Consider the following 24,029-nt stretch of genomic DNA (forward strand, 5'->3'; position numbering starts at 1 on the left):
CCACCTTAAAACTATTAAAACAATTTACACGTTGTGTTTGTGATAAGCGGATGTGGAGTGGGAGGGGGGGGATTGGTGACCTAGCTCGTGAAGGAATTCCATATAAGCCCTGCCCCTTTTGACATCACCAGCCTCTAAGCTCCGCCTACACTACCAATTATTGCTTTCTAATATGGGTTTAACAAAATATGTCAAGATCAGTGAAACAAAACAAACAAAAAAACAGCCCTTGCACTATGGGAAAAAGCCAAAAATAGAATAACTGCATTGGGTAACAGAAGCAATACTACTGTGTCAGGGATGAAGATCTGTGCAAAGGGAAAGTGGCCCCACACCCGCTACATCACTGCTATGACGTACAGACCTGTCTCTGGTTTCAGGTCATGGCTCTTTACCTTACTTCTGCGGCAATGTAGAGGACATAGTAGTGTGCCCCCTGCTGCTCGGCATCTGTAAGGGCAGCCGACTGGGCGGGGAGACACTGGGCACCCCAAGCAGACCACCGCTCAGCGTGGAAGCCATGATCTTGCTCACCCTGCAGTACCTCGTAAAGCTAAGTAAGGCTCCAAAAATCCTCCTTTAGCTGGAGTGGCATCTTATTTATGTGATTTAGTTTCCATGTGAACATAAATCTTGCAGCAGGGAAACAGGTAAAGCCTTTTCATTTGTTAAATGATTCAGGAACACTGCAGTCAAGTATGTTTACAGCAGTATTTTAAATCTAATTGTCATTTTAGTTTACGTGGAAATTATTGCATGTATCTCATACAATTGTCCTTCGTAGAAGTGACATCATGTATTTAGTTAATTTAATAACATTGGCAAAGTACAATAGACGTGACATGGACTGTCAGCAGTAGGTTCACAATACATGTTCTCATGTTTGGTTTCTTCTTTGTAGATCCTGACCAAATCCCTCTCCGTGAGGAGTTTGAGCAGATTTCTCTGAAGGCCATGCTTAACAGACACTCGGGGGACGATGGCCCAGATGTTATTACGTCCACCCAGCTCTCGTGGTTGGCCTGCCTGGCCGCCAGCGTCTCTCGAGACTCCGTTCAGATCCTGGTCACCCACAATTCTCTTGGGGAAGGCATATCCGAATCCCTGCACTCTGTGTGTCAGGGCTCCCGTGACCAGCGACTTCCTGACTACGTGATGATCATCTGTTCCTCCAGAATCCGTGGAAATGAATTCTGTGTCTTGGTCCTGGGTCAGTTATGCCGCTCTACAGCATGTCTTTGGAGAGAAACAGTTGAAGCATTTTAAAAAAACACACATACACATACGTAGGGTTTACCTTATGGGGCCCGCTCATTCACTTCTATGGGAAAAATGCTAACGCTAACTATGACACCCTTAACCCCCACCCTGCCATAACCATAGCCATAAGTAACCAAGCAAAATACAAGAGTTTTAGCATTTTTAGTTTTTTCATAGCAGTCACTGATTTTTATAAAATAGAGTTTTCCCTTATGGGGATCAGGAAACCGGTCCCCATAAGGGAAAAAAAAAACAGATATTTATCACATTATGAGGACATTGTGTCCCCACAAGGATAGGTATACCCGCTCACACAAACACACACGCAAACACACACACACACACATTTTATAGCTGTCCAAACCTTAGCATTCTTTTCTACCTATTTTTTGATGCTGGTTTGGGAAACCAAGTGCAAATCTTTTATTTAATGTATCATAATATAAAATTTTAGACTAATAATGTATGTGTAGAACAGATACATACATAACTGAAACTTGTGTTATAAGGATGTGTTCTTTTCCAGGTAAACACCAATCCAGAGCCCTGGCAGAACGCATGCTGTCCACAAATGAGTTTCTGAAACAGATCAGTTACGAGCTGATCACCGGGAGAATCGATATTCTGGCCTCGCATTTCCAAACAGCCTCTTTAGGTAAACCAGATTATACATGGTTACTTAACCATGATCTTTTCTTGCATAGTTAAATGTGCATCAGAGTGATCTATGATGTAAAGGGGGGTGTATGGCTCAGTGAGTTAGGATGCCATCTCTGTGATGTAAAGGAGGCTGATTTGAATCCTGATACAGCTCGAGTTACATCACTATGAGGTCCTTAAGCCCTAAGTGCTGCAGGGATGGCTTGATCCTGCTTTCCCCACCCCCCCCCAGAAAATATAGGTTACTTTAGATAAAAACATCTGCTAAATAATTAAAACCTTAGTGTTGTTTTTGTCCATGTGCACATAGTATTTTTGTTATGTCAACGTATCTTGCACCCCGGTCCATGGAGGAACGTTGTCTCCTCCCGCTAGGGACGTCTGCACAGCTGCTGATGAGAATAAAAATACCTTGAACCTTGAATAAAAACGTAGAAACATTCTAGGAGGAAAGCTAGCTACTGTAATTGACAGTGTATTTAGATACTACCTAGATGTCAGTGACATTGGCTAGTGCCTGCTTTCATTGCAGAGGGCCAGCTGGACAGGCAGCTTGCAGCATTTCATAGGAGATGGGGGGACCAGGTCACCCAGCCATTCCAAGGGGATATTCAGGATGGAGTTCATTCCCCTCAGGCGGCTGCAGTGATGCCCGCCCCCCATCCAGGTGAGGAGCGCAGCCCCATGGTTCCTCGGGGTTATTTTTGTTCTTATCTGCCATGTTTTTTTGCCTGTGAGACCCGTGGTTTAATTTCATAATTTATTATACCTACTGTAATGCATTTGGCAAGAAATTAAGCAATATAAAAATGCAAGATTAGTGTCAAACTACAGTATATATAAAATTTAAATATTGAGCAAGCTATTGCAAATTTTAAATGAAGAAAGACCTCAGACCTCTTTGTACAATTTCTGAAATGTGATTTCTGTTTTGGGGGTGATGCATCGGTTAGCACTGTTGCCTCACACTGCTGGGACCTGGGTTTGAGTCTCCGGCAGCGTTCTGTGTGGAGTTTGAATGTTCTCCCTGTGTTGTTGTGAAGTTTCCTCAGGGTACTCTGGTTCCCCCCTCATAGTCCAAAAGATGCTGAGGTTAATTGGGGTTGCCAAATTGTGCCCTTGAGAGGTAAAGTGGTCTATCCCATATTTTTGACCCCTACCGACTTTTTATTGAATATTTTCAATTGGATAAGTTGTTATTTAAGTCATACCTCTATGCTATATTATATCAATTGTAGGGTATAGGCACACTGATTTTTTTAAAAAAATGTCAACTTTGGAGCTCATTTTCTCAAAACTTTGTTTTTATGGGATAGTCCACTTTACCTCTCAAGGGCACAATTGTGTGTTGGTGTGAGTGTGCCCTACGATGGGTTTCCCTGCTTTGCGCATGTAAGTCCTGGACCTCGTGTGACCCTGAAAAGGACAATTGCAGAGGGTGGATGGATTTATGTTTTATGCAGTTATTTTGAGGACTAATAAAGCTATTTTTTGGTGTATTTCCCATGATCCATTGGCAGGCCTGGTGAGTAAGGCATTCCGGATGTACCCCACCCAGCTGGATGTTGCCCGTCGCCTGCTCTCACAGGTCTGCTCCATCGCTGATTCCGGAAGCCAGAGCCTGGACCTGGGCCGCTTCTCTCAGGTGGACTTCCTCGCTCTGCTCCCTCCATCCAAAGTGCTGGCGCACCAAACTGCACGCCGAATCAGACAATCAGGTGGGACGGCCTTCACTCGATAGTGAGAAATATTTTTGCATACATATTTAAACTGCTTATCCAGCAGAGTGTTGCAGATGGTGCTTGGAGGCTATCACAGAAACGATTCTAGTCGATCACAGGGCACACACACAATGGGTAACAACGGTTAGCCTAGAAACCAGCTTGGTGAGTTAGGGCTCTGGGCTTATGATCGGAAGGTTCCAGCATCAGCAGAGCAACTTTATTGTTGTACCCTTAACCTCAGTTGCTCCAGGGACCGGCTGACCCTTACATGTTGCTGTGGATAGAAGCATTTGCTAAATGAACATCTTGGGACTGTAGAAGAGTACCTGGAGAAAACTGGCACAACACAGGGAGAACATGCATGCTCAACACACTCAAAGCAGGGATGAGCTTTAAACCCCAAACCCAGGATGTGTGAATCAGCAGTGCTGCACACTCAGCCACCCTCCACTTCTGTTTTATGTTAATAAAAATAAACTGTATATCTCCCTCCATGACCCACCCATCCATCCATCGTCCAAACTGCTTATCCTTCTGGGTCATGGGGGGTCCGGAGCCTATCCCGGAAGCAATGGGCACGAGGCAGGGAACAACCCAGGAAGGGGGGCCAGCCCATCGCAGGGCACACTCATACACCATTCACTCACACATGCACACCTACGGGCAATTTTAGCAACTCCAATTAGCCTCAGCATGTTTTTGGACTGTGGGGCGAAACCGGAGTACCCGGAGGAAACCCCACGACAACATGGGGAGAACATGCAAACTCCACACACATGTGACCCAGATGGAGACTTGAACCCGGGTCCCAGAGCTGTGAGGCAACAGTGCTAACCACTGCACCACCATGCTGCCACACCCCCCCCCATATGACCCTGTTCAAGAATAACGGTTGGAAAATGACCAGATGGACATCTCAAAATCCATCCATGCATCCATTTTCCAAACCGCTTATCCTATTGGGTCGCGGGGGGTCCGGAGCCTATCCCGGAAGCAATGGGCACGAGGCAGGGAACAACCCAGGATGGGGGGCCAGCCCATCGCAGGGCACACTCACACACCATTCACTCACACATGCACACCTACGGGCGATTTAGCGACTCCAATTAGCCTCAGCATGTTTTTGGACTGTGGGGGGAAACCGGAGTACCCGGAGGAAACCCCACGACGACATGGGGAGAACATGCAAACTCCACACACAGGTGACCCAGGCAAAGACTTGAACCCGGGTCCCAGAGGTGTGAGGCAACAATGCTAACCACTGCACCACCATGCCACCCCCCCATCTCAAAATCATTAAATGAAAAAGGTTTCATGACCATGATTAATATAATGGATGATGCTGGTGTTAAAGTCTGTGACTTGCTATTTTTTAGGTGTCCTGCTTGATCTTGGTATAGAACAATCCTTTTCTGACCATCAGATACTGGATAAGTACATTGTCCGTTTGGATAATGATGCACATGAAAAGATTGAGTCCTTCATGAGGAAGGTGAAAGAGAATCCCTACATACTTTTTGTTCTCATCCATGACGATGCACATGTGGACTTGACTAAGTAAGTATTTGCCTTCACCAGACATCTCATTATCAATCACGTACTGTCACTATCCAAGCTCCTTAAAAATCCACTGTGGATTTTTTGTGGATCTCACTTGCTGAGATTGATGGGAAACATTGCTTAGTACTGCAAAGGGTTGGCGCTCTGTTCTGCGTTGTTCTCTGTCTTGCACCTGTAGCCTCTGGGATAGTGTCCAGGTTCCCTATGACCCTGAATAGGACAAGTGGTTATAGAAAATGGATGGATGGATGGATGGATGGATGGATGGATGGATGGATGGATGGATGGATGGATGGACGTTGCTTAGGAATCTGTGATCTTGTGCGGACATTCCTAAGGAAGAGCATCCATTTTATGTCACTAGATTCATAGTGATTAAGGGTTTGGGTCCTTAGCAGTTCAGCAGGCTTCAGTCTTTTCGTGCATGTGTTTGTTCTTCCTGAAATCCCAGCAGAATCACAAGAATGCTCTCAGGAAAGCACGGGAAAATATGATCTAACAAAGTGCTCCACAACACAGTCTTCAGGGAGACCTAGACAGTCCACAGTTTTGCTTCCTCCCAGTTTCCAGAACACCTGTACCAGATGTTTGGTGTTCTTGATTGGATGGGAGTTTGCGGGAGCAAAAATCTAACAAATGCTCTTCTCCTGTTAATTATTGTGTACTATTGTCATGATTTTGAGTCTGGAGTCCTTTCCTACTAACAGTCTTCATCAATCATATCGTATCGTAGATTGAAACTTGTGTCCTGTTTTTCCACATCCTTTCAGTGTCCTTGCAGGGTCTGGGTGCCAACTGCAGGGCCTAACTGATCAAATCATCAACTGTTCAGAGGTTCTGAGTTCAGTGAATCTGCTAGTGCTGCAGGTCAGCTGTTTCCCTGACGCGCTGCAGCCCCATGTCATTCTGGACAATGAGATTTCCTGGTCCTCTGCAGACATAGTGAGTTTTCCATTCTCTCTATCGGGACCAACTCCAAAAAGCTACTACTTTTCATTCCTTTATGTTTCTTATTGCATTGATAATCTTCTTGCTGTTATGTTTGTTAATAATAATAATAATAATAATAATAATAATAATAATTATGATAATAATAATAAGGGGGGCGGCATGGTGGTGCAGTGGTTAGCACTGTTGCCTCACACTGAGACCCTGGTTCGAATCTCCGGCTGGGTCACATGTGTGTGGAGTTTGCATGTTCTCCCCATGTTGTCGTGGGGTTTCCTCCGGGTACTCCGGTTTCCCCCCACAGTCCAAAAACATGCTGAGGCTAATTGGACTTGCTAAATTGCCCGTAGGAATTGCATGTGAGAGTGAATGGTGTGTGAGTGTGCCTTGCGATGGGCTGGGCCCCCATCCTGGGTTGTTCCCTGCCTCGGTCCCATTGCTTCCGTGATAGGCTCCGGACCCCCCGCGACCCAGTAGGATAAGCGGTTTGGAGGATGGATGGATGGATGGATGGATGGATGGATAATAATAATGACACTTTTATTTATCCCTGTGGGGAAATTCTCTTTTTGCTTACACCAAATTGCTGTCCAAGACGTACACAGGCAGTTATGTAGGTGGCAGCAAGCTTAGCGGCTTGGCATTGGTGCTTTTTTGTCCCTTATGTTAGTCACTTATTGCAGTGATACTGCATCAATCCTTTGTGGTTGTTATTGCATTGATTCTTTTCAATCCTCCATGTTTGTTATTATGTTGATACTCTTCATTCGTTTTTGCTTCTTAGTACATTGATGCTGTTCATTTATCTATATTTGCTATTGCATTGATACTCTTCATTCTCTTATGTTGGTTAATTAAAAGAAACACAACCAAGTTTGGTGCTATGATGGTTTGGCACTTCTTGTGCCCGTAACTTCCTGGATAGGCCCCAGACCCCCAAGACACTGCATTGGGCAAGTGGGTATGGATGAAAATGGATGAATGAATAAACAACTAACTATGTTGTTTTTCTAGGGTTCTCCTCAAGAAGAGGAAGTCTACTTTGGTCTGGACAGCTACAGGTGCTCTTTGGGATGGGGCGTGGCCTGCCCCATCCTGCGCTCTGATGAGGCCTTTGAGAAGATGGCCAGCATCCTGCTGGAGAAGTGTGTGGTCTTTCTTGTAGCAATATGCCTCGTTGTCATGTAATTCAGAGTGGATAAGATAAAACAGATTGGGTGTAATTATATTGTGGATATCTTTAAATGTTACAGTGCATAATGTTATAATGCTGCATTATGTAATAACGCCGCATTATGTAATAACTCAACAAAATGTAACAAATTTTCATCACATAATGAAATGTAATTACACAATGCATTGTCACACATCGTGTGACACATTATGTAATAACTCATTATGATCGAAATGTTAGAAATCTGTTGACTACTTGACTATTGCAGCATTACCCTATTATTATCATCATCATCATCATCATCATCATCATTATTATAATCGTTATGATCATTAGAACTGCTTAAAGCTTACATAATGCGGCATTATTACAAAATGCATTGTTACAGGGTATCGTTATACATATTATGGATATCTTAGAACGGATATCATCATATCATGGATGTCTGCCAATTTTTTTTTGACTGAATTTTAAGAAAGTCTTTTAACACCAAGCACGCTCTCTCCCAGCCACCCGCGTCTGCACAGCATGGTCGTCCGCAGCTACCTGCTGATCCAGCAGTACGTCGACGCCATGGTGTCACTGGTGGCTGTCGGCTCTCTGCGGGATCGTGTGACACCGGAGACGCTGGGCATCATGGATGACCTCATCGACGCCCCGGGCCGCAGTGAGAGTGGGCACGGGCCCATGGCGCTGATCCGCGTGCCCTCTCCGCAGCTGGCCGTGCGAGCACGTGAGCGGCTGAAGGAGGCGCGAGACAAGCTGGGCCTGCAGTTTCGCTTCGAGGTGTTGCTGGGAGGCCCTGAAGCCGAGCTTTGTGTCGCGCCCCATTTCCTGTCCCGTCTTAAAGTGAGTTTGAGGGAAAATCTGTACCCCCAGTGCATATTAACATTTGTGTAGCAGTTCAAAGTAAAGTGGGGATCAGAGAACCAGATCAGCCAGTACCTGGAGCAATTGGGCCCAATGTTGACATTACATAGCCAGCCATGGGACTTGAACTACCAACCTTCTGATAATGGGCACAGAACCCTAACCCACAGAGGCACACAACACCTTATAGAATCTCTCATTAAATTAAAAAAAATGGAGGAGTCGATGCAGGGCCGTAACCAGGAGGTCAGAAGTGTTAGTCCCTCATAGGTGTGCCCTGTAATGGATCATTATTATTAGAGTTGCTGAAAAATACTGAAAACTTGACCCCAGTGTCCACAGTGGTACGTACAGGCATGAGTTTGTAGTACCAATAATGTTGAAAAATTTACATTCGTTGAAGTCCAAGTACGAATTTCCCTTCATTCAGTTGCACAAATGACAGGTAACTCGGGATGGATAAGAACTGGGCTTATGGGGGATGTGTTTCTGCTAATGGGGATTTTCCATGCTGTGATCCAGGCTTGGCGGGGCTGTGAGAATGTGGACTGGGTCCCGCACACATACGAGGACCTGCAAGGGCTACCCTGCATCCTCATCCACACCGGGAAAGACCCCCTGGGAGAGACATTTCCAAGGTAACATAGATATTCTGTGATCTAGGTGCTGTGCTGGTGCTACAGAGCACCAGGGTTACATTAACAGGGGGTCTCTGAGCAGGGTTAACACCAGGGTTACATTAACAGGGGGTCTCTGAGCAGGGTTAACACTAGGGTTACATTAACAGGGGGTCTCTGAGCAGGGTTAACACCAGGGTTACATTAACAGGGGGTCTCTGAGCAGGGTTAACACTAGGGTTACATTAACAGGGGGTCTCTGAGCAGGGTTAACACCAGGGTTACATTAACAGGGGGTCTCTGAGCAGGGTTAACACCAGGGTTACATTAACAGGGGGTCTCTGAGCAGGGTTAACACCAGGGTTACATTAACAGGGGGTCTCTGAGCAGGGTTAACACCAGGGTTACATTCAGTGGTAACTGAAATGTTAACAGGACTGATGTCTCTGTTTGGTGATTTTCCAACACACACCAGAAACACACAGAAAAAACTCTCATTTAAGTGCCTTTACCAAGACTGGATATCTTCATTGCTAGTCTAAGCACTTACTTAATCAATAGCATGAACACTGTAACAAATAAACAATAGGATGATTATCCAAAGTGTTGTAGATATCAAGGGCATTGTAGTAATAACGTATGCAAGATAATCATATGATGCTACAGGGGCACTGACCCCAGCTGAAAGCTGATTGGCCCCCTTCTCTGTCACTCACCAAACCAAAATATACCATTGGCAAATGATAGGATTTACCCCTCCCATACCCCACATCTTAAAACCCCACAACAATGCTTAGAAAGTGACAATACATGTGCATGTTTTTGCAGCTCCCTGAAGTACTGCGACCTGCGGCTAATCGACTCAAGCCGCCTGACTCACACGGGGTTAGAGCGGGAGGTGGGCCTTGCCTGCTCCTACGTCTCCCCAGGAGTCACAGTGGGGCCACTCAAGGAGGTCATGTTGGACAATGACCTACAGATGGAGCTAGAGAGGCCACCAAGCAACAGCAGCGCTGTGACAGGAAACTCCAGTGAGTGCAGGATCTGGCACCAAACACCTACTGTATCAGAAACCTGGACCTTCTACAGCTGAACCACTGAATCAGCTAATGAGTCACGGAGCATGAATAAAGTTCGTCAGCAAAGCACTTGCCAAACTCCCAGATGCACCCAAACATCACACATACATCAGTCACTCTGTGGCCCACTCGCTGTGAAGCTCTGGAGAGCCGTTATTACACTTACATATTTCTTAGACACTTTTACCCAAAGCAGCATACAATTTAGAGACTGGGGTCAGACAGTTCCTAGAGCAATTGGAGTTAAGAGCAGCCCTTGAGGGCCCAACTGTGAAATCACCCAGCTAACAACAGGATCGGAGCCAGTGATGTTCCAATCACTGGAACTGCACCATAACCTGCTAGGCCACTTACCAGCCGTTATTCTTCTGCAGAGTCTTTTTGCGTATTTCCTCTGACTCACTGGTACTCTGTTTCCCAAGATATTTCATTTAGACGTAATCAGCGCCAGACTGTTTCACAATAAACCAGGCAAATACCATTTACATGCTCAAAACTCTGGAAACAACCGAGGCTTGAAGTGAAATCACTCTGCCTACCCTAGGACTCGATCTGATCACTGGCACAGCGTCCTAACCCACTCGATGCCCTCAGAAATAATTTTTCATCACGTCCTTTTCACAGGCTCCACCACCGACAATGGCGTGAGCTCCTCTGGTCTCCCTGACTCCATTGTTAAGGGAGGGGGATCGCCCCAGAGGGATAAGCATGAGTGTGATTCCCACTTGGCTGGGCATAGCCTTGTCCCTCAGTCGTCCTGCTCCAGCACATCCTCCTCTTCATCTGCTCAGAGACCCAGCCAGTCGTCCCAGTCAAGCCACGCCTCCCTCACCTCACCGGGTCCAGTTCCCTGTACTCTCATCCTGTCCTGCGCTGCCTACAACCTCCTCGCAGGGACATCGGGGCTCCTGCCCCCTGCTGACGGGACCTGGAACAGTCCCACCCATCTTCCCTTCCTCCAGAACCTCAAGGGGAACGAGCGGTCTGTATGCTTCCATGAGCGCGCTAATCCCCCTCAGAACCATAGCGATTACAGCAGCCAAGTGGACCAGAAGACTCAGGAACGTGGCCACCCCCGGCGCCTGCTGCTAACTGGGCCTCCACAGGTATGAAGGGCTCCCCCTACTGTGTAAAACATGCAGCACACGCTTTATTGCTTTGTATATTTTTTGTGATCATTTGTTTTCAGAATAGAATTTAAAAACATTACAATTATTCATACATTATATACAATAATGAACTTATGAATGAATGAATTTATGTCCTGTGTTATATGCCATTCCTGCATTGTATGTGTACACTAGTACACATTCACATTTAAAAAAGGATGCGTGCGGCAGTCGATTGTTGTAACATCGCAAATGCGTATGTATTTTAAGTGCATTTGCACCGATATGAGAAGAAATTATCGTACATTTTAACCTTTATATACTAATTCATACTTAATTTGCGGTATAGAGGTTAAAATGCACAATAATTTCTTGTCATATCGCCGCAAATTGCCACACACATCGTTTTTAAGGGTGAATGTACTTGCGTACCAGTTATGTCAATCCCCTGCTTATATGTTTTTTCCTTAAAATGATTTTTTATTAGGGCTTCTGTTGTGACCCATGGATATTTTTGAGGGGATTTAATTCACAGAATGTGTTTTTCTTTCTTTTTATGTATGTGCAATATTCTGTGTGTGTGTGTTTTAATCTGTGTTGCTATGCAACTTAAAATGTCCAAATACGTTAATATTTTACTTTGAGTTCTGAAACAAAAATAGTGTTATTTGTAAATGTCATACTGTAAATATGAAAGTACTCATATAGATACTGTAAGAGAAGTACAAGGGTAGCTCATTACAGCCTCCTTCCATATGGGGGCAGTGTGACATGTCAGGCTGGTTCTAACCATAGATTAGCTGAACAGTTTCACGCAGTGATGTAATGGTGATGTTCCAGGTGGGGAAAACAGGTGCCTACTTGCAGTTCCTCCGCATTCTGTCCCACATGCTGATTCGCCGGCTGGAGGTGGATGTCTATGATGAGCCAGAGCTAGAGTCAGGTTTGTGAACGCAATCTTCATGCATGCATGCCAACTCACCCATCATAAGAATCGCTGTATGATCAAATGAAATTAAGCTTCTCTAATGACACTCTGATAACCAGAAGGTTTTCTGATAACCACGTGTAATTGTCTTATAGAACTTCAAGACTCAGAAGTTGCACAGAACATCTGTGAGAAGTGGCCAGATGTAAACATTATCCAGAGTCTACCATTTGACTTATCTCCACGAGATCCCAAGTTCCGTATGGCCAGTCCTCTGTATGCAAAAGTAGAGTCCAAGGGTACTCAACCAAGAAACCATGACAGTACAAAGAAACGTAAGTCAGAGATGGCCTTCTATAACCAGACATAAGTAAATGATTCCAGAGTATTTGAAAGCATAGATGACAGAAGCTGTTATGTGTTTATTTGTATATACCCGTGTCTCTGTACAGGACAGAAATTTGCCATCAGTCCAGATGTATCTGCGAGGCGTGAGACTATATCGGTCATGCTGACCAGTTTTGCATCCCAGAATGCCTTTCACCACTGTGAACAGTGTCACCAGTACAGTGAGTGCGGAGCCATTGTTCCAGTGAGTTTCCCTGCATAAATGTTCATAGTTACTTGAATACAGTGTCATGAATTCAAATGCCTGTCACGTCCTTCAGGCAGAATGCATAAAAACAACAAATAACATAAAAAAATTGAGGACGGCTAACGAGGCAGAACAAATGAACTGACACTCATTATAAGAAATCTAGCGGCACGATCAGTACCCTTTTGCCTTAAATATCACTCACAGTGTGACTGGGAGATTGTATGTGTTTCTGTGTGAATTAGCATCCAGATGACACCCTACACATCTTCACATTCTGCTGCTCCATGCTGGGTGAGGAGGTCCAGCTGCAGTTCATCATCCCCAAGGCAAAGGAAAAGCACTTCTTCTTCAGCCAGCAAGGCAAACACCTGCAAAGCATGAGACTGCCTCTTATGTCAGACAAGGTGAGTTCTGCCTCTAGACCTGGGGCAGGGAGCCGGCACAGTCAGCGGCTGGAGATGTGAGATACTGAGAATCGCAGTGTAGTGGTAGTAGTAACAACAACAACAATAATACATATTTTAACTACTTATTTAGTACAGCTTCACAGGCTATCCCAGGCAATGTAATAATAGAACAAAACAGAATAGAATACAATACAATACAATAGAAACTATTAACACACAACCAGGCTGCTGTAAATTTTATTGCAGTTCTGTTTAAACTCTTACTATTATGCTAAAATTGTTACAATACTGAGCGGGATCTGAATACTTAGGTGCAAACAGACAGGAATGCATATATACACAAATATGAACATACATGTTGGCATTCACAAAGAAATAAAGAAGCAGATAAATATGTGAGAGTGTGGAGTGGACAGAAATATGAATGAGCACGGATTATAGTGCAGGAGTGTGTACTGCTGCGTGTCACAAAAGACTCGCTTAGGGTGCAGTGAGGCCATGTTGTCCAAAGACAGGACCTGAGCTCCAGCAACACCTTGGCTCTACAGTGTCCTGATAGCAGCCGTCTGCTGCATGGAAGCAGCTGGAGAAGGTCGTGAGGAATCTGAGACATTCTTGTTGACCTGTTTAGTTTTTTGGATGAAGCTGGAGTTGAGGGAGCAGAGCTCAGTGCCTGTAATCTTAGAGTAACTGGAAATAATGTACTTGCCTCTATATTAGACTATAAAAGAGGAGCTTAAGGTGCCTTTGATAACGAATATATATGGATCCTGATTAGAGATGTTTTTGGTCTCTGATTTTCCTTAAATGTGGCCTCCTTGTCCTTTTCTACATATGTGTTTTGTGTTAATGGGATCTTCGAAGTTCTATGCAATCTTCAAATCAACAATGATCTTATAGAAAGGCCATGTTGAGTATGAAGTTATTACTAATACTCCAGGTGATGGCTTAGTCTTCTCCACTTGATACTGTCAGGCGATGCATCTACATTTTTGGTCATTTTAACAAAGCTGTTCTAAGACGTCGGGCTATTTGTGAACAGAGAATAGAGGAGAACAACCTCCATTGCTGATATCTTATATATCACATGCATGCACTGATGTTTCTGGGTAAGAGGATCCAGAAAGTAGGTGGAAGGGTTCACGTTCATGCCCATGAGGATGCTGAAGACCCTGAATGGACTAGGAAACATGGCCATTGTACCAATAAAGATAAGGAGAATTCTGCTTTTTATGCAACAGTGATCAGGATAAGTATTTGGGAGATGAATGCTGCTCTGATTTTGTCATTTGTATGTTGTGAATTCAAAAGTTAATTTGTTACCACTGCTTTTCTTTCTTGAAATTAATTTGGCAAACATAGTCGTTGTTCCTTTTTCCACATGATTTATTTCCATTACGCTTTATAGCGCAAGCTTCTAAGGATGATTTATCTGAGTCATTACTGCCTTATGCAAAGTCAACTCACAGAGAAAATGCTGCCTTTGTTTGGAGCAGGACCCCAACATGGTAAAGAGCCCGATCTTCACCCCCACCACTGGGCGTCATGAGCACGGCCTACTCAACATCTACCACGCCATGGAAGGCGCAGCCCACCTACACATCCTGGTGGTAAAGGATTGTGAGATGTCTCTCTACAGGAAATACTGGCCTAACCAAACCCTGCTGGTGTTGCCTGCTATGTTCAACAGTGCTGGAGTGGGTGAGTGCAAGGAAAAAACAAACTTAATCTTTTCTTTAACTGATGGCGACGAAAAAATAGCATCATCCAGGCGTTTAGGTTCATGTTGTCCGTAGAGCTCCTGTGAATAATCGAACTGAATTGTCTCCGGCAGAGCATAATAATGACATGCTAAACGGTGACATTTCCACAGAGGGAGAGATACGTTCTGGAAGGATGCTCCTAACTCTACCGTTAAATGGGTTTGTGTTCTTGCTGTCACAGGAGCGGCCCGTTTTATGATCAAGGAGCTATCGTACCATAACCTTGAGCTGGAGCGCAATCGGATGGAGGAGCAAGGAGTAAACAGGCAGGACGTCTGGCCCTTCGTAGTCATGATGGATGATTCCTGCGTGCTGTGGAACTCCCACCCCATACAGGATCTTAGCGGGTACTGCAGTCTGCCTGCTATACTGAGAAGTGCAGTCGGAGTAGCCAGGGACGGGTTGCCAGTCAGGAGGTGGTGGTGGTGGTGGGGGGGGGGGGTCATTGGATTGACCAGCTAGATTTATTACATTTAATCATTCCATTTTTTCATAAGACAGGACGGGGCCCCTGTTTCGCTGGGTGAGGCCCCTGATTTTGCCAGCACCCTAGGCTATAGCCAAGAATATCCTATGCATTAATCTGCCCCCAGAGGGCACTACCACGACACACATACAACAGCCACATTGCACTAAAAGATGGTGTAAGACATGAATGAAAGCTGACTAAAATTAATTACTCCATCACCTAGTGTAAACAGGGCTATTTTTACTGACCTGTGAGATCATTTAAATGGAAGAAAAAATATATTTAAACCTTGTGGTACATTGTGGTAAAAAAAATTTAATTACAAATACAACTGCTATTTCCATACTGGCACACAAAAATGAGATTTTGTGCTGATTGCCGTGATTGGGGGATGCAGCCCTTGGGAAAGCACTAAGAGTCATATTCTAATCCTTTTCAATCTTCACAGTAATACAACAGATGTGCCCCGTAGCTTCAAGAATGTCTCGCTGAAAACCGTTCTACAGCACATGGAGGCCACGCCCAACATAGGCCTGTATGCCTTGTGTGGCATTCGCAAGTGGAGCAGTGGTCTGCTCCCCCCACCCACGCCCTTCTCTCGCTGCCACGTCCACGACTTCGTCATGCTTAACGTGGACCTGACCCAGAATGTCCAATACGACCTGAACCGCTACAGCCACGAGGAAGTGGACTTCAACCTGCGCGCCAATGGCAGCAGGCTGCTTATCTGCCGTTTCAATCACTTCAGCTTCATGAAGAAACACATTACCAGCGGGGGGCGCAAGGACATTGTTATCAAACCCAAGCTTCTGGTAAACAGGCGCAGAATCAGTCAACATGCATCATAGTGATACGCACCAGAAGCACAATACTGTGCAAAAGTCTTAGGCAGTCAAAAGAAATGTTTAAAGCTGTTTATCCGGGTAGTAAGTGCATATTTGCTCAGAACAAAAGACACAAATTAACAATAGAACATATGCAAATTTAGAGGAACGATAAAAATTTGTAAAATTTCTTCTGTTATCCAGTTGGATGGGTAGATGAACACCGCTTCAGTTCCATAACCTCTCCTCAGGGGCACCCCAGCAATTCCATGTATTTGTTAAATTTCACCACCAGCTTGTAACATTGATTAATTTAAGTAGTTAAAAAATAGTCAGTGAGATATTGATTAGCTCTACGGGGTGTGCTAGTGGTCGAGTCAAAAAATACATGGGGGTATTGGATGGTTGCTTGAAATACTAGGATGATTTTAGCAGAGGTTTTGAAATGGCTAAGCTAACCGACTTTGACAGAAATAATAGCATAGTTTTACACCGACATAAAGATCATTTAAACATCATTTTCTTTAGTTGCCTGAGACTTCCGCACAGTACTGTATATGACAATGTAGGCTTAGTAATGCTTTTTGTTCTCATTATGTATACAGAGGGGTGGGCTTGTTCTTTCCTGGCTCCACTTAAAACGTCACTCTGGGGCTCCTGTCCCACCTCAGATATTTCAAAATCTTAATAAATAGCTAGCGAGTAGAGTCAGAAGATCATAACTAGCCATCGAGTTAGCAAAACATGCTTCTTTATTATCTGCTAACTAAGGAATGTATTTATGTAATATGTTGTCTAGTGACCCATCTGCTGTGTGTATTTTATGTTGATCTAGGTTAGTACTGGAATCTCCCACATGCTCCAGCGTGTGTGATCAGTAGCTTGTTCTCCCTGACAGATATCAGAAGGCCCCAATCCCGTCAGCCCCTTGCAGTATGTGTGTGCCCCAGACAGCGAACACATGCTGCTGGCCGCTCCAGCCCAGGTCCTACTGGAGACCTTCCTGCAGCATAATGGCAGCAAACTGTTCCCCAAAGCTGTGAGCAATGGCACCAACCCTCTGCTGTCTGTCGACAGCTACCTTAACATTGGCCCAGAGGTAATCGGCTCAGCATCCCAGAACATGAGAAATGTCCTCCTTCTAGAATATTCCATTACCCTTACTGAGGGAGGTTTAGGACACTGTGTTTGTGATAAGAATGTCACAGGTTCACATCCCAGGATCAGCAGATTGATTACACTGTTGGGCCCTTAAGCAAGTCCCTTAACCCCAATTGCTCTAGGCACTAGTAGGCTGTGGTTTCTCAATAATACGTCACTTTGGATTAAAATCTCTGCAAAATATTCATTTGTATATTTAATTGAATTACATTTGGAAATCCTAATAAGTGTAGTGTTTTTTCAGTATCACTTGCTTAGGTGTTGTAACTTTTCCAAATAGGATGTTCATCAGTTTTTAAAAGTGTCTTATGTTCTTACTTGTTTGTTCATTATTCCTCAGATTGCAGTATGCTACCTCAGCTCCAGGCCGCACTCAGTCAATCTGGACCACAAGGGCCTTGTGTTCAGTGGACTCCTCCTCTACCTCTGTGACTCGTTTGTGGTGCCCAGTTTTCTCAAGAAGTTCAAATTCCTCAAAGGTAACTAGCCCATGGGGTTGATTCCAAATTAGTTGTTGATCTATCATATCAGTATAAACCACGACCTGCTCATATGTTAACAGTCCAGGTTGTGAAGAGTTTCAAAGTATGAACAGATATTTACTTCATACTTAAGGCACACAGAGGTTCTGGAATATGGTCCCTGTCTGGACTGGGGACTTCTGTTGCTCTTGCCCACTTTCCTGTGTGGCTTTCACACTACACAATGGGAACTGGGACCATACCACTTAATAAGCATGGGAGAGTGAACACAACAAAAGTTCCTGGTTCCAGAATAAAGTTCTGGTTCCTGAAAAAAGTTAATGCAATGTGAAAGCGCCCTTATTCAGCTTTAGGCTCCAAAGAAATTTGAGCTTCAAATTTGAGCCTGCTGAGGTTAGTTTGAAGCACTTTTAGCAAGTCATATGATTGTTGTTTTCATGTGAGTGGTCATATGACACAAACAACCATCTCTGTTTGTCTATGGTCAGGTGCTACTCTGTGTGTGATCTGCCGAGACCGCAGCTCCTTACGGCAGACCATCGTGAGGCTGGATCTAGAGGATGAATGGCAGTTTCGTCTGAGAGATGAGTTCCAGACAGCCAACGCCAATGAGGACCAACCTCTCTACTTCTTGACAGGTCACCACATCTGACACAGGGAACAGTTTGAGGGCCCATTCACACTTCTCAACTGCAAATCATAGTTACATGCTGAGACAGAAGAGAGCTGAACAATCTTCTCCCAAAATATCACCAAAGAGGCAGATCGGTTCTCGCCTTTGAAGGTCCAATGAGCTCACTGAGCCATGTCTTAGCACAACGACCATGTCCCACAAATAGCCCAAACCCCTAGGAATGTGTGTGTATGATCAAAAAATGTCATTTCTATTCTTGATTAATCATTTTTTAATATATAAAATATTTATACAGCTAGATATTTACTAAAGAACCAAGGTCCATACCACACTCAGGACTATAGCAGTACTGTTCCATGAGGGATTTAGATCTCCCACCACCTGTCATTTGGCTATTTCCCTCATGTACCCCATAAGTTATTTTATGCTCCAGCCTGATGAAAGTGCGGAATGGACGCAGTAAGTCTGAATGACCGGAACCGGTGAAGTGGGGCTGAATTGAATAATTTTTTATAGCTATTCTTTTTTTAATTATTCATGATGGTTTGACAATGGTATATTTATCTAAATCTGCAGGAGATAACCACTGATCTGCTTGTCTCAATATTCACTTAGTCTCAGGAATATAATTATGGAAACACTTCCAGTTTTTAGAGATTGGAGAACTTTATTCAGCTGTTGCCCCAGTTACTTATGTAATCTTCAAATGTATGATTTTACAAATATCATACTTTGGACAATTAAATAAGTAACTGGAACAACAATTGAATAAAGTTCTACAATCTCTAAAAACTAGAAGTAGCCACAATTTTGGCTACTAGTGTAAGGCTGATTAAAGGGAATGTAGCCAGTGATGGGTGAGGCACCGGGCACCCCATCCTGGGTTGTTCCCCACCTTGACCCCCCCCCCCCCCAACCCTGAATAGGACAAGCAGGTACGAAAAAATGGATGGATGGATGGATGGATTAACAGGAACTAGAAGTAACAAACCAAGTATGGCAACCCACATGGCTGTTATGCTTTACCCATTCAGCACCAGCTGGCTCCAATGATTCTGTCAGTCAGACAGCCTCTTCCCAATACAGCTTTATGCTACTGTACTAGTGTAAGTCAAGGTGCTTCTTTAAATATGGACTCAAAGCATCGCCTGAGTACTTTTTAAATGCAATATTACTATACATGACTGAACTTTATTGATATTGTACAATGCTGTCACTGAACCCTGTATTTGATTTAATTCCGGGTAATAGCTTTGTGGAACAATATGCATTTTAGGTGCAGTGGGCCTTTGAATTCTTAATAAGAGTCAGATGGTGTGGAATAATTAGAGAGAAATTTTTCAAAACTCAGTCCGTTTGTTGTTTTTGAGATGAGACCACCAATGACCTAAAGTCTGGCTTCCTCATCATATGTACATGTAATGTCATCTAATGAAGAGCTTTTGTTAAATTTTCAAAACTAATTGAAATACTTTTGAACTTTTTCCATCTAAGTCTCCTGTGGACTGAGTCAGTTTCAGAACCTAACCTAAGTCTGTTATTGTACTAAGTAAACTTGGTATGGATTAGTATAAAGTTCTCATAAAAATGCATTACTTGTTTAAAATTGGCATAAACGATGGTAAATTAGTATAAACTATTTTAAGGTTTATTACAGGGAATGTTCATTGCACAATCTTCCCATGAATGTTGTTTAATAAGTACCAAAGAGTTTGCCATTGTTGTCATGGTTTAAACTTGTGCAAATACAGGGTCAAAGACAAAAGTATGTAATATACTAAAGAAACGTTACCATTTATAGGCTTTATATAAAGCTTTTTTTTTGCCAATTATTTCTGCGCTTTAAGCCATCGTGCTACTTCCAACGTAGAGTACTGTGCAAAACTCACAGGTGGCTGATGAGAATGATATTTAAAGCTATTTATCTGAGCAGTATGTGTGTATTCACACTCAAAAAAATGTTCAAAACTTTTTCTCCGAAAAGTTATGATAGCCTTTGGTTCCCAAAGCTCTCCTCAAGGGGACTTTCATGAATCTATTAAAATTCTCCACCAGCTCACTTAATCAATTTAGTTAACTATCTCAATGTTATTGATTAGCCAAGCAAGGTGTGCTAGTAGCTTAATTAAAAACAATCATGGGTGTGATGGATGGTTATTGAAAATACTGGGATGACTTTAGGAGAGGTTTTGACTGGCTAAACTGACACACTTTGACAGACTTATCATTATACTTTTACAACATGAAAGAAATGTAAACAATTTTATTTAGTAGCCTAAGACTTTTGCTCAGTACTGTAAAATGTACCTAACATTTCACCATTAATGTATTTCGCTGTCCCTTTTCTCAAAGCAAATGCATATTTAAAATGAGTATGAAATTACTTAATGAGGAAGTGTTATTTATTGTATTAGATTTTGTAATAAATATTAATTTTGTATGATGCTCTGACTGTATTAAGTAGGATATTCCTACATTAGCTCTGCCCATCATAAAGCCTGGTATATGTAATCTTCTAGGCTGTAGTAGATGGAGTTAACAGGAATGTTTGCACTATACAATCTTTTAATCCATCTATTCCAGGATTGCTATAATCACATCAGCAGATCTGTAAAGTTATGAATCTTGGAATGTTTTTTTTATAAGAGGGAGTAATAAACATTTAAGCACACACCCCCTGCAGTTTTTTGCTGTAACTAGCTTATAACAGTAATACAATTATTAGATACCTGAATTATGTTCGTGATGCATTGTTTTGTATATGTGTATATAAATGTGCTTCAAATGGTGATAAAACACATTGTTACTTGTTACAATAACAATAAAGGCATTCTAATTCTGATTCTAGATATAACCAATATAGGGAGAGGTAAGGAGCTTGCGTTGATTTCAGTGTGTTGCCACACCCACCACATGATAAACCACCTCAAGGATGAGAACCTGAGTGCAGCCACGCAGCAGGTGATACCTCCTCACCACAGTAATCTGAATGGAACAGTGTCTTTTCTTCCAGTAGCTGGCGTGCCAATCCTGCCACCAACCCACAAGTTGTTTCCTGTAAGTTGGAGGGCCTCCTTATAGGGCTGGATGTAGATTAACATCATACCCAGGATGAAGCAATTACAGGTTAAGGGCCTTGCTTAAGGGCCCAAAGGAGTAGAATCACTCCAGGCATTCATGGGATTTGAACCAGCAACAGATCCCTAGCCTCAGAGACACCACTCTGCCCAATATAGAAATACTGAAATGATGTCTGAGGACAGTCATTAGTTTTAAGTTATCTAATGTTCAGTGACAATGTTGAAGTGTGAGATGTGAGGCTTGGGCCAAGAAGTGAGGAAGACATCATTGAGAAAACCATCTTTGCCATTAAAGCTCAAGGGGCAGCCCATAACACTGAGGTCAGCCGACGTGCTAAAGCTGACTGATTGGTCTCTTTGCTCAGAACCACAAAGACATTCAACTGATGACTGACCCATGATGACTGATGACTGATGATGGTAGCCCAGTGGGGAAAGCAGAAGAGTAATGCATACATACATCAAGTATCAGTTTTCACCAAGATAGTTTTCAGCATGAGACAAATTAGATTTCATTATCTTTTTGTGCAATCTGAATATACTGTACACATTTGGATATTTTAAATGCATTATGCCCTCTGGATTATAGGTGACCAGGACATGGGGGGAGAGCATGTAATAAATATAAATATAAATATGGTTTAGCAAGCACTTCAGATATGGCATACATGTGATACTATAGACTGGAATAGCATATATCAGATTTTGGCGCAAGAAAATATGAACAGGAAATGGAAACATCACATGGTTCTGACGACTAAGCTACTACAATTACTTACCAACCTACTAGAATCTCCAAAATCCATAAAACAAAAGGATTATTCAAAAGGATCACGTTGTCATGTAACAACATTAGGTATTTCTGATCACTTTTACACAATACAGAAATACACACATACTTATACACAACCATGATCCCAAGGTGTTGGCGCGACTATGTGCCTTATCAGTGCATGCTGCCCAACCTGACCCGATACACATACATACTGCCCAACTCAGCTCCTGGAAATCTGCCGCCCCACAGAGCTTAGGTGTAGTCCTATTGTAACACACAGGATGCAGATAACCAGGCCCTGCAGTAGCATCTCAGTATAAGAGCCAGCTATGCTGATAAGGTGTGTTACATTAGGGCTGCACCTAAGGTATGTGGGGTGGTATATCATCAGGAGGAGAGTTCGGCAGCCCTGACATACAGTACTGTGGAAAAATCATAAGGAGTCAAAGAAAAATTTAAGGCTAGTTATCTGGGTAACTAGTAAGTGTGTATCTGCTCAGAGGAGAAAAAAACAAACAAGAACGTATGCAAGTAACACATTACTGTTAACACATTACAAAAGTAACAAGCATTTTTTCTGTTCTCCAGACGTTACTGATTTTTTGTTGACCTTGGACCCCCATTGGTTTCTTTTCTTCTCCCTCCTTGGGAGTTTCTGGTTCCTCTCCTCCATTGTCATCCACTTATCCTTCTTTCATTTCTTTGTCTTCCCTTTTCCCTGTTTTTGTATTACTCAGTCTTATTGATGCTGAAATATATCACAGCCATGTAAAATTCCTTGGGACAACTCCGCTGTGAAAGGTGCCATATACGAATAAACTGGACCATTGGATAGCTAGATGAACACCACTTCAGTTCCCAAACCTCTGCTCAGGTCAGCCAGTCCATTTATTTATTAAATTTCAACATCAGCTAAGTTACCTTCATTAATTAAATAACATGATGAGGCATTAATTAACCAAATATAGTGGTCAAGTAAAAAAAAAACATTTGTGTACTGGGTGGTTGCCCAAATGCTGAGGTGAGGTGATGCTGAGGCTAACACACTTTAACAGACAAGATCATAGTTGTATACCAACATGAAGACCATGTTAAACACCATTTTCCTTGATGCATAAGACTTTACTGTACTGTATATATATCCATGGCACTTTGTACATTAAACAAATGTCTTTTCTTGCATTTAACTATAATTAGTGCATCCAAGAGTAGCTTCACTATTAAGTTGCAAAGTTCACCATGCTACCCCTGAAAAGAGAATCCTTATTACGCTTGCATAATGTTCATTCCTATCTTAAAATTCTTAAGGTTTAAACTGTGCAAACTCATCAGCATCACTCTTAGCCCTGTAAAACCCAAATATCCATCCATCCATCCATCCATTTTCCAAGCCGCTTATCCTACTGGGTCGCGGGGGCTCCGGAGCCCATTCCGGAAGCAATGAGCACGAGGCAGGGAACAACCCAGGATGGGGGGCCAGCCCATCGCAGGGCACACTCACACACCATTCACTCACACATGCACTCCTATGGGAAATTTAGCAACTCCAATTAGCCTCAGCATGTTTTTGGACTGTGGGGGGAAACCGGAGTACCCGGAGGAAACCCCACGACGACATGGGGAGAACATGCAAACTCCACACACATGTGACCCAGGCGGAGACTCGAACCCGGGTCCCAGAGGTGTGAGGCAACAGTGCTAAGCACTGCACCACCATGCCGCCCCTAAACCCAAATATAAACCCAATTTTTTTTTCTCCTTCCCGATGTTGTTGTAGGAGGCCTCTGATGCGGAAATTAAAGAGTTGTTTTTTTTTTGTTTTAGTTAGTTTTTAGGGATATGTTGTAATTTTGCATGATGGGCCTAGTTGAGAGTACTCACACACTCTAAACAAATATAAACACCTA

At 43.3% G+C, this 24,029-nt stretch overlaps 1 protein-coding gene across 5 annotated transcripts in view; it reads left to right on the top strand.

Moving 5' to 3' along the window:
- The window catches only part of LOC125751458 (GREB1-like protein), a 44,660-nt gene extending 23,551 nt beyond the window's left edge, over positions 1-21,109 (top strand). For all 5 annotated transcript variants that reach the window (XM_049030287.1, XM_049030306.1, XM_049030296.1 and 2 more), the window contains 22 exons: positions 381-557; positions 902-1,210; positions 1,787-1,915; positions 2,453-2,587; positions 3,441-3,638; positions 5,021-5,201; positions 5,975-6,146; positions 7,167-7,297; positions 7,836-8,175; positions 8,719-8,834; positions 9,642-9,844; positions 10,517-10,998; positions 11,842-11,944; positions 12,085-12,264; positions 12,382-12,521; positions 12,770-12,931; positions 14,431-14,635; positions 14,879-15,044; positions 15,615-15,978; positions 16,889-17,089; positions 17,492-17,630; positions 18,122-21,109. In XM_049030287.1, coding sequence (XP_048886244.1) covers positions 381-557; positions 902-1,210; positions 1,787-1,915; positions 2,453-2,587; positions 3,441-3,638; positions 5,021-5,201; positions 5,975-6,146; positions 7,167-7,297; positions 7,836-8,175; positions 8,719-8,834; positions 9,642-9,844; positions 10,517-10,998; positions 11,842-11,944; positions 12,085-12,264; positions 12,382-12,521; positions 12,770-12,931; positions 14,431-14,635; positions 14,879-15,044; positions 15,615-15,978; positions 16,889-17,089; positions 17,492-17,630; positions 18,122-18,285 — 4,397 coding nt within the window. In that variant the 3' untranslated portion in view covers positions 18,286-21,109. The remainder of the gene's footprint in view (positions 1-380; positions 558-901; positions 1,211-1,786; positions 1,916-2,452; positions 2,588-3,440; positions 3,639-5,020; positions 5,202-5,974; positions 6,147-7,166; positions 7,298-7,835; positions 8,176-8,718; positions 8,835-9,641; positions 9,845-10,516; positions 10,999-11,841; positions 11,945-12,084; positions 12,265-12,381; positions 12,522-12,769; positions 12,932-14,430; positions 14,636-14,878; positions 15,045-15,614; positions 15,979-16,888; positions 17,090-17,491; positions 17,631-18,121) is intronic.
- Positions 21,110-24,029: the final 2,920 nt, after the last annotated feature.

The sequence above is a fragment of the Brienomyrus brachyistius genome, chromosome 1, assembly GCF_023856365.1.
Source record: "Brienomyrus brachyistius isolate T26 chromosome 1, BBRACH_0.4, whole genome shotgun sequence".
NCBI classification, from domain to species: domain Eukaryota; kingdom Metazoa; phylum Chordata; class Actinopteri; order Osteoglossiformes; family Mormyridae; genus Brienomyrus; species Brienomyrus brachyistius.